This window comes from Atractosteus spatula, chromosome 9 (assembly GCF_055471065.1).
Source record: "Atractosteus spatula isolate fAtrSpa1 chromosome 9, fAtrSpa1.hap1, whole genome shotgun sequence".
In the NCBI taxonomy this organism is placed as follows: Eukaryota; Metazoa; Chordata; class Actinopteri; order Semionotiformes; family Lepisosteidae; genus Atractosteus; species Atractosteus spatula.
Genome location: NC_142714.1, coordinates 18,350,289 through 18,361,909, shown reverse-complemented (window position 1 = coordinate 18,361,909; position 11,621 = coordinate 18,350,289). Strand labels below are relative to the sequence as shown.

The 11,621-nt window shown below is 35.3% G+C and overlaps 1 protein-coding gene across 1 annotated transcript in view; it reads left to right on the top strand.

Moving 5' to 3' along the window:
* ccdc9b (coiled-coil domain containing 9B) overlaps positions 1-11,621 on the top strand; it is a 50,967-nt gene that overhangs the window by 29,663 nt on the left and 9,683 nt on the right. Inside the window, exons 8-10 of the mRNA XM_088924683.1 lie at positions 3,873-3,928; positions 6,999-7,052; positions 8,264-8,360. Of these exons, the coding sequence (XP_088780809.1) occupies positions 3,873-3,928; positions 6,999-7,052; positions 8,264-8,360 (207 nt within the window). The remainder of the gene's footprint in view (positions 1-3,872; positions 3,929-6,998; positions 7,053-8,263; positions 8,361-11,621) is intronic.

The window sequence follows — 11,621 nt, the reverse complement described above, 5'->3', positions numbered from 1 at the left end:
ATGTTACAAGCCCTCACTGATTACAGGCTGGGTCTCAGAGTCCACAATAACAGCTTGAACAGGGTGTTGCATCAATATTGCTTGACACTTCAGAGCAGGGCCACACTGGCTCAATAGTATGATAAGTTTTTATATATTTAAAGCCCAGTTCTATTCCATCTCTTCGCATTCCATTCATCTAGCATCATGCCTCCATCTGAGATTGTAACGAGAGCAATGGCGCATAGGATTGAACTACACATTACTCCAGTTGTACCAGTTTTCAAGAGGATCAATGTGGGAAATCTCTATTCTTCTGGCCAAGGCTGGTGATGAAAATCTCTCTTAGGCTCCTCAAGTCAGCCACTCAGTGCCAAACATTAAGAGAGCCGTTCAGTTGAGTTAACATTCCCGATATTTTGACAGGCGAATTCATTAATAGTGGACTTTTCTGCTACTAAACAGTAAACAATGAGAATCTTATTTCATAGACAAAACTTAATGGTGCATGTAGTAAGTTTGGTAATTATTGCATTGCCTTAGTGCCTCCTTATACAGATGCTACATTTGTTGGTGGTTACAGCTGTTTTAGAATCATAGGATTCATAGTAGATGTTCATTTTTTCTCTTTAATGTGCATGTTCTGGAAGGAGATACTGTATGTCATCCTAAGGGATTAAAATAGCAAATCAAAATGTTTCAGTGTTAACTGTAAGCTCATCTTAGAATGGAAAGAGTCTTCTAAAAAGACCTTCCTTTCAGGGACTGAGAGAGAGCTAAACTGGTGAGCTTTTTTCTTATGTAGCAACTTGCATTAATTAAAAAAAAATACTTTTTAATTTTAAAAAAAAAATAAATTACTCTTTTATTTTTACTCTTTAAATTACTCTTATTTTTACCCACTCACGTGTTCTCAGACCTAAAGTTCCAGATGATTCCAGCTACAGTGAACCGGCTCAGATTGGGTTGCAGTCCTGCTTCCTACATACTTATTCCATGGTTGATTACATGATCAATTAGAATGGCTATTATTTCATTTGAAATTTGTTGTCTTCCTCTTCCTCCATTTCTTCCCCTACCTCTTGCTCTGCATGCTCTTTGTTGCTCCATTGTTTTCTATACTGACCACTTCTGCGACCTTTTTATATTGGAGAACTGAGTGAAAATATTTGACTGATTGTGTTTGTTCAGATGAAGACTGTTGTAGTTTATTGTCACTTTGAGTTTTACCACGTGATTCATGTATTATTAGAAATGGCCCATGTTTTCTTACAAGGACTATTGTGCTTATACATTGAGGATTATGTGAAGTGTTTTGCAACATGAGTCAACCTGAATTTCAAATTGAGTTGAAACAAGTAGAATGTGTGTTCAGTTCTGCAAAGCTGGTGCATTGTTCCGGGAATTTTGTATTGAGATCAGATCGCTCTGTGTGTGCATTTGGTCACAGTGCATAAGCAACTGGGAAAAACTGTATAAACAAGCCAGGCCACAAATAATGTACCTCTCAAGTGTCAGCCATACATTCTATAATTGTAAGGATCAGTTCTTTCCGGGCCCTATGCGGACGACACGATCCGGAATTGTGAGGATTAAATAGGGAAAAAGTCATGCAGGAGAAGGGTCTGGAGACGGGGGGCATGTCCGAGGAGTGCAGGTGTCCAGGGGGAGTGAATCCAAGGCGAACAATCCAAGGGTCTATCCAAAAGGGAAATCCAAAACGGGAGGCAGAGTCCAAGACCAGGGAACCCATCCAAAGGAACTAAAAACACGAACCGGGTCGGAACCGGTGGGGCAGGGAATCAGGAACAGGAAACTAAAACCATGACGGAGCCAGACGCGGCAGGACCCCGGGCTCTCACGAAACGGGATTCAATGAGAAGCCTCGGGCAAACGCCTGCGTGTGGCTTTAAAGGTGGAACTAAAGAGGGGCTGGGAAAAGGAACAGGTGTAAACAATGGGGGAAAACGAGGAAGGGCTGGAGCGCCCTTAAGAGGGAGAGTAGCAATTGTGACAATAATAATTTTTTCTATGGCTTGTTTACATCACTAGTACAGAAATAAAATGCTCCCTCTAAAGTTTCAACTCAAAATTCTAGAATTTCAACTTAAGCAACATAGACACATGTTTTAACCCACTATGTTGGGCTACCTCTTCATGACCCTTGTTTTATAACACATTGAATGGGTAGAGAACTGTGGTAAATTTACAGTAGTGAAGTTCTTTGTTTACTTTTATGAAGCTATTTACATTACGCCACAGATATAAAAATCAAACAAGAAAGACATTACCTTATTTTCTTTAGTTTCTGGAGAGGATGGAAAAAGTGATGGAGAGGATTATTTGAAGTGGAACAGATTTTCAGTCCCACTGTCACCTCATCAGCAACGTAGTCAAAAGGCTGGACATGATGATTTGGTCTAACAGTTATACTGTATACTGTATTTGCTCTTATGTACAAGGCTTTAAGTACCACTATACTGAAGTCCTATACCAGTGTCCCCCAGTTGTTTTCTACCATGGGCCACTTCAATGAGTTATCATAAAATCCAGAGACAGAATAGAATGTTTGGGTATGTATGATTTTCTAAAGCTAAACTATTATCCTTATTCTGGGTATTATAATGATAAAAATGTAGCAAATGTATTATTAATTATTATTATTATTTGGTGGGTTACTGGTGCTGATGAGCTGTACTCCTCTGTGACTTCAGCTTTTGCTTTTGTTATCACAACAAGTTAGTTCTGCATATTTAGGACTTTAATCTGCTCCCACATACAGTATATCAAGAACTCACATATTCTCGGTATTCTTCACCATGTTACAGTATGTCTTAGATTTAACTGCAGGTCTTTAACTGGAATTATGGTTGAGTGTCAGTCTTAGGTTGTAAAATTCTTTACACGAAAGAGATTAATCACTGCCCTTCTTGCAGGTAATAGTTTCTTAATTGCATTTGACAAGTGTAAATCCATTTAAGTGCTTACAAGTCCTTTGAGGTTTTCATTCAATTAGGAGTTGCTCGTTCCTAATTTGAAGTGCATAAAAATGCTGAATGAATCAAGTTTGTCGAAGAGGACCTTACGCAGTGTTTAAAACTTCTGTTTTAGTGTAGGTGGCTAAGTAGCATAATATTTAAAGCTCTAAATAGCAACTATACAGTATCTTACTGCGTTGAAAAGTTATTTTCAAGCGAAACAAGTATTCACACTGATTCATATTTTGTTTTTCAAGGGATGACAAGTCTTCAAAGGCTGGAAGTAGAGGTTCCTTTTTACTTGGTAGCAGTTTTAAATAAGTATCTGGAGGCAAATCGTTGAAGAAAAGTGTTTGTTTTTGCAGGTTAAGGGTCTGGAAGCTTTCAAATGTGGATTTATAAGTGACGTCCAACACATAGTGGAACAGCACTCTGATAAACAGCTTTTTATTGTACAAGCAGTATGAAATACAAATGAAGGAAAGAAGGGCTATTTTTAGCTTGTTTAAAAAGGTTTGAATGCCTTTCCTTATTTGGGAATGTGTGATAGTGCACAAGGGACAGAAGGGATTAGGAAAAGTTTCAGTGTTTACAAAAACAAAACCGTTCCCTTTGAAATAAGGAAATGTGAGTTTGTTTCTCACAAACCAGAATAGTTAGATTTACATTGCTTATTCTAAAAATACATCAGTGTTGTAATTTCCTTCAAAAGCATAACTGGCTTTATTTAATAGAGAACAGGTATTCATTTAAGTCCTTCATTTTTCATTTTGAAAGCGCACTTAATCTGGAAAAGTGACTTTTGCTTCACTTTAGGATAATTTCCCCAACTTGCATTCTCTGCTTCTGGGATAGACACAAGGTATGCCTAATAAGTGGGTTGAATATAGAATGATTCTCTCTTTATTTCTTTAGGTTTCGTGAAAAGTTTATCAGTGATGGTGAATCTGGAAATAGAAGTCAAAACAGAGGTGAGCTTGTTAAAAAAGACAGCCCATTTAACCTTCTTGTATCCAATTTTTACAAATGAATTATGAGAAAAAATAAATATGAGAAAGGGAATTAACAGACAAACACATCACACAAGTGTAATAAGCAATATAACTCAATGTGCTTCTCCCTTTGATTAGAATAAATAAGAGCATGAGCCTAATAATACCTATGAATTTGTGATAGTCTCTGAACAGTTAATTGTTTCTGTTTCCCATTAGTTTTACATATTCATTATTATATTGCATCACTTATCCAACTGAGGGTCATGGTGGCCTAGAGCCTATCCAGGGAAACATTGCACATGATACATCCTGATAAATCCTGGATGGGATACCAGTCCATCACAGGACACACACAGACACAAATACACACATACTCACCTCATCCCAGGGCCAAATTTTAACCTATCACCATGTCTTTGGACTGTGGAAGGAAACTGGAGCACCTGGAGGAAATGCATGTAAACTCAGGAGTTGAACCCAGATCCTCAGCATTGCAAAGCAAAACTGCTAACCTCTGTGCCACCATGATGCCCTCTGAAGTATTCATGTTCCATACATTTTGTCATATTGCAGATATTTAATTGATACACTGTCATATTTTCTGAGAGGGATAACAATAGTTAATATAAATTTGAATCCTTAAGAGAACAATGCAAAGTTATTGTTTGGTGTAAAAAACATTAGACTTAAGAACAATGTTTTGTAAAATCATGTAGTATTTTTTATAGAGGGAGGGATCTCATACAGAACTACGTATATAAAGAGTGTTTACAAAAAGGAGGTTGTATTGTTTAATAAAAATTTAAGAAATGGTAGTTTTATCATTTAATGACAAGGGGTTGCTTCATTATTACTTTGTGTTATTCCATGTGAAGGTCTCACATTAAACTCAGTGAAATTTATTTTTTAGTCTTTGCTGTGCTATAATTTAAAACTGAGTGGTTTATTCAAATTTTTAAATATGGAATGCCACCAATAATATCTACCTTTAGATGCCTTTAGTACATGATTTAACTATAGAGGTGTAATGTACTGTACTAATGCTAATTTTTTTTATAACAACAAATTGAGAGGAAAAAGAAACACATTCCTCAAGAGGCAGTTTACAAATGGCAGAGTGCCATCATGGAAAGAGTTGGGTTTAGGCAGCCAGGAATATTGAGAATTCTGTGAAACAACAACTTCTGTAACTTTTCATTAGTTTGCAGCAGTAGCGCTTCCAGTTGGCACTAAACCTTTTGTAAAGCACTATGAGGCTTGTAAACTGTCACAAATTGAACAACTTGATGAGTGTGCAGGTTGTGACACATGCAACACATGATCTTATTATGCACTTGTTTAGAAAAATATGCATTCACACTTATATGTACTGTATGTGTACTGTACATACTGTATAACTTGATGAACTATAAAGTAGTAATGACTTTTTTGCTTTCTTAGATCAGTGAGAAAAAATCCTGTATAAAGGTGTTTAAGATTGCAACATAAACAATTGTGAAAAATACAAGTGGCAATGACTTTCTGTACTTTCAGGCACTGTACCTGTTTTATCACAAGTTTGGTACTGTATGTACAGTTTGTTGCTGGTTTCGTAATTCCAAACACTGATGCTGAAATAGGTTAGTACAATTGACATTTTTAATATGAGCTGAAGGACATAAACATGCATATGAAACTAATACAAAACAAGATTAGACAGCAGAAGTCCGCACTGCCAAGTGTCATCAAACAAGCTTAACATCAGGCAAGTGGTGAATCATTCCACTTTGAACGAAAAAAGTGAAGGTACCATTACATACTGTACAGTAGCTTCACTAATCTGCTTGTTTCCAAATTTGATATGTTTAATACTGAAGAACAGATTTTCAGATTACGTCTCTGACCTCTTTTTTTTTCCTAATGAAAGCTGAAAATCTATTAGTATAATACATTTTCTGATATTGAATTACTTTTATTGGGCAGTGTAACCAAGCAGCTGTGTCTTTCGCCATCTGTGGCAGTCTGTGTTGTAGCTGTGTGGCTTAGAGGCCAGTCAGAGAAAAAAAAAAGTGCAGACATTTGCACAAGACAGAATACAGTCCCGGCAGATTTTACTGTGTTATTTCTCTCTATAAATATTTCAGAACACCGGTCTAATATGCTAGGCCTAAAGGCAAGATAATTTAGAATATATACTGTATATACAGGATATAGAATATATAGAATATATTTGCAGCATAGTTCCCATAATCTAAAATAAAGTTTACAGGGTGCTAGTGAGGTTGGAAAGGTTTTTACACCAGAGTTGGTCCAGCCTCAGACCCATTTTCAGAATTTCTCTGGTTATTAATGATTATAGCAAATAGGATGCAGGTAACCCTACAAAGGGTTATACAGTATGTACAGTATACAAACAGTTTATTTGTGAAAGTCCTCCAGCATCACACTATCAGGTTAAAGAGTCCTGCACAGGCATTTAAATATTTTGGAAAAAAGCCTTTTTTCTTAGATGTTCCAGAAATTAACATCATTAAGTCTTGAGAAATGAACAGGTAACATATTTAATTTTTCTGACACAGGCAAATTGCAAAAACAGAAAGAGATTTAAGTAAAATATAAGTTATGTGAAAGTATATTTTTTGTCAAACATATTTTTTTCAGCTATTCTGAAATGTGTTTACTGTTGTTAGTATGGCAAAATGTAGGTATTGTGCATAACATATTGCACAGTTATGAGGCAGTACATAACCGAGAGGCAGACTACATAGATACTGGCAAGACAGTTTTGGCACCAGAAGTCTTCCCTGTTCTGTTCAGTCCATAAAATCATTTTGGAGGGCAAAACATGCTTGTTCTTCATAAAAGGGCCAAACTCCTTCATAGAATGTAACCAAAATGTAGTTACTGTAAACCCCATTTACAGTAACACCAGCCTCCAAAATGTAAATGTTAGAAAGTGATCAAAATAATAATATTTACAGTAATACTTATGCATTAATAATAATCATATTGCTACAGTATGTGAGTATGAACCCTTTAACTAATTAAGTTTGTTTGTGTTGCACAGTTGGAAGAAATCCAAGGAAGTTTAATCCAAGATTATCTGACCCTGAAACAAGAGGTTGGTATTAACCTTTCTTATAAAACGATTGCCCATAATGAGTTGCCAATATTGTAGTGTTACTTCAGTCCATCTCTGCAATTCTGTAAATAAAATAATTTTTAATATAGAGAATCTGAGCCTAAAGTCTGTGGGCTGAGTACCATATTTTTCCTTCTTTAGTTTGGGGTTTAGTAGATCTATTTTTTTCTGTATTATTGCTATACACAGTCATTTGCCAAATATTAAGAAACCCATACTGGTTCTCTTATTAACAAAAATAGGACCTGAAGAATATGCCACATGAGTTTTATATTATACAAATATTTTCAGTCCAATCTCATTACTAGAAGGATTGATAAAAAGTTAGGATAAAGATGGAGAAATGGTGCTGCCTGAGGACAGCAATGAAAATATATCTCATGTTCAGTGGGGTTTTGCAGACCCTTGTTTCTAAAGTGAACTTTAAAATTGCAATATGCTTTTCATTATTAAGGTCTTTAATGAAAATACTTGCATTGCTTGAAAACTGAGACATTGTTCCCAGATCAGTTTTTTTTTAATTTTTAAATGCTTCCAGTTGAACATGGAAAAAAGAAAACAACATAATTTCACTTTGAGTGTATTGCTTTTCTGTGGGATTCATTGTCTTGATAGAACCAGAATTTCAGTGTGTTTCAGTGGAAGTCTAACTGTTTTAGCTTGTGTGTTGCCTACATTTACAATTTCCATCTCCAAATTATTATACAATACAGTCTGTGAAATAATGCATCTCTTTTTTTCTGCATGAACATAATGGAAATAGCAAGAAATTATATTGCATATACTATAGGTGTTATAGTTCTCTTAAACTCATATTTGTTTTGCTGCATCTGTTCAGTTTTGCAGTACAGAACTTAAATGAAATCAATATAAGTGTAACTTCATTACATTACCTACAGTAATTATGTTTGCGTATTTAGCTTTTATAATCTCTGTAAATTGATTATGCATTGTGGTTGACCTCACAGTTCTCTACCCAAAACACAATATTTGTTTTTGTGAAATCAAATAAGTGCTCAATAAAGTATACTCATCACAGTCCTTAAAGCTTACAGAATTTAGAGAGTATTCAAGTATTAAAATATTAAACCAACCAAATGAAGCACATTTAACAGATTAGAATAGAGGTTTGGGATTGCAATGTCTATTTTAATTGGTTAAGCTTGGGTTCCCTATTTATTTTGTTATAGGTAATATGCATCGCAACAGAGAAAAGGCTTCCAAAAATGTTCCAGTAGTAAGCAGCAAAGCAAAAGGCAAGGATCGTCTGACAGGGAGAGCAAGAAGGTAAGGTTCCATAGACTTATTAACAGAAAAAAATAATGTTAGACCCTAAGAAAGGTTACAAATGAATGACTAGCAGGCCCAGTTTTCTCATCTGGTTGCCAGTAGCCTATTGATCTGAGGGTCTCATTCAGCTCTTTTTTGAGAGGTCAAAGGATGAAGAATGTGCTTCAACAATATAACTGCACAGTTTGTTCCAACCCCTTTAATTTAATAAGATCTTATTTTTTCAGAACTTAATACTTAAGTTCTGCTTCTGTTACTGTGTGCTTGTTTCCTTTTGTCCTCTGAGTGGTTCTCTGACTTGACTTTGTCAATAATTTTAACATTCTAAATGCTATCAAGCCCCTAAGTAGTATCATCTGTTTAGGATAAAATAAATTAAAATTAGATTAGCCTTTCTGTTCAAGGCATTTCTCTGTGGCAAAAAATTAACCCTGCTACCTTTGTACTGATTCAGCAGCATTTTCTTTATTCAGTTATACTGTATGGTGACCAGATTTAAACATGGTAGTCTAAACAAGACTGTTACTGTAAACACTGTAGACTGTAAACAATATTTTACAAATACATTGCATAATGTTCATATAATAATTCCTAATTTATATTCTAAACTTGTCACTATACTGTATATCCTGTATACAGTATTAGAATTCAGTTCTGTTAGAATTTTGTTCCCAGCAGGTTTACCTAATACTGTAATTCTTGCAATGCAAGATGTTGAGGTGGAAACATTATCACGGTTCTACAGTAGATACTCTGTTCAGCTTTCAAAAGGTGATTAAAGATTATTGTACAACTTCACACCCAAGAGCTCATATTATGAGCTTGTTCATTCTGTAAATGATTTTGTAGGGCCTAATTTAGAGAAAAACAAGTAACAGTATACAGTATATCACAAGTGATTTGTTGCACATTCAGATTGACTTACAGTGAACAAAATTATTTAATGTTTATGATTGTATACCCACTCGTTCTGTGTGAGGTGGGGTGATTTAATTTTAACCTGCTATTTTAATTTTGTGCATATCCATCCTTCTTCAGGAACTGCACAGACTTTTCAGGTGATGGAAAACTGGGCTGCACTGCACTTGACTCAGAGATGGTTCAATCGAAGTGGCCTAATTAGAGCTCTCAAGCTACCCTGCACACCATTTTAGCTTACATGAGCAAAATTAGATAAGTGTTGATCTAGGGACAGGTCGGCTGCTTGTGAAGTCTACAATGCTGTTAGGAAGGGGAGTTAAGGATAGAAAGCAATCATCTGTAAATAACACCAGCAGGTTAAGCTTATACTCTCACCCCCTTGTGAGGGGGTCTATAGATGAAATACATGCATACTATAACTTCCTGGTATGGAGGGATTTTATATGACTTTTCCAACTCTGGTTTGTCTTGTGTGTTAGTGTTTTGAGTTAGGGGTGGCCATGGATAAAATCATACCTTCATCAGGTAGAAGCAAGAGGCCTCTGGTAAACACAAATTAACCATGAAGTACTGGGTTTGTTTCTGATTTGATATTTTAATTTAGGCTAACATACCTAGTTGGAAGCACTGTATCTGTTGTTGTGAAGTTATAAGGAAAAAAAACACTTTTATATTAAAAGCAGAAAGTTATTATTTTCTGTTACCATTTACTGTTTATGCTGAACATCAGAGTAATATTAGGAATAACAAACTTGACTGCTCATAATTCTGGTTATGCAGTATATTGAGGGCATTAAAACCCACAATAAATCCTACTGGTTGCAGTATTCATCTCTTGTGTATTATATACTCTCAGTGTGTACATACATAAACAGGTTTTCAAGGGTTTCTTAAAATCATTTGTTGGTGAGCATTCTTGATGATAGAGCAATTTATCATTCACACAGGTCATTGGTTTCAATTAAGTAATTTGGTGACTCTTTGGAAAAACTACTTGGATGCCCAATAGGACTTTAGCCCTGACTTAATTGACTAATCACTTGCTAGGTTTACCTAATGGTTAGATTTTTTCCAAGTCTTTGGTAAATGTGTTAAATTAAGGTTGACCTAAAATCTACAGAATTGTGGCACAGAGCATCCTGGTCTTGTGTTCCATTAATTTCATATGTTCATTAGTCTTCACTTTTTTTTTCTGTAAGGACTTCTGCTCTGAAGTAAAACATTACAAGCTATTTATAGATTTTGAGTCACCAGTCTCTAATGGGAGTCATAAGACTACAGTCACCAAGTATCCTTGGAGATGGTTTGTTACCATAACAGATTTATGGCACCCTTCCCTTTACTTAAAATGTACTGAGGCTTGTTAGGCGTAAGGAAGATATTGGGAGGGATGTTATGTACTGTTTTAGACAGTGGTAAATGAAGAGATGATTAAGATATGTTCCTTGATGAGCTGTGTCATCATGTAAATCCCAGACAGATATGCATAGTCAGATTGTATTTCATCAGTTTCGTTTCAGTTGGCTGTATTGTCTGTCAGCATAATATCATAAAGCAATACATTTGGAATCTAGTTAATGAGGATATGATTCTTGACATTCATTAATATGATTTTTTTAATTAGTATGAAATAAAGCAGATCAAATAAAAGAGTGAAAATGTCTAAATCAGAGAAAAGAATTTAGTGCTGCCTGGGTTTTAAAAGCTCTCAGAACAGTTTTTATTGAAAATGTTGTATATAGGTATGTAATTTACAGAACACATACAATACTATAGTCATACAGTAGACGAATACTTTATACTGCAATAAAATTTGTCATCAGGTCTCTTGATCAACAAGTAGTAAAAGTAAGAACACAGTGCAAATCTAAGAACACAGGCACAGGAGACTAATTCAGGTGATCAAAAGAATGGCATGCAGGTTAAGCAGATTTGGGGTCTATCAGGCATGTTCTAATTACAAACAAAGTGGCAAAATCAGCAGTTCAATTAAACCACTGAGCAGATTTGGGAGATTTTAATAATTAAACAGAACTAGTTCAAAATAAAAAAAAGAAGTGTTAGTCAAACAACAATCACTTACAAAATGGAACCCCTAACTAACCCTAGGAAAGTCTAAATTTAAATATTGAAAGTCATTGTCATCCAAACAGCTCACTGGAATTTATTTTTCCAATGGATGAGATTTTGCTGTAGTGTATTTTTTCTTTGAATTGATTTGTAACTCTTTAAAGCTGTTTCACACTTGTTTACTGATCCTGTAATGAGCCACAGTTCACTAGTTGGTGATTGGCTGAGATGCTATCAGGTATACTGTAACTCTGATACTCACTGTAC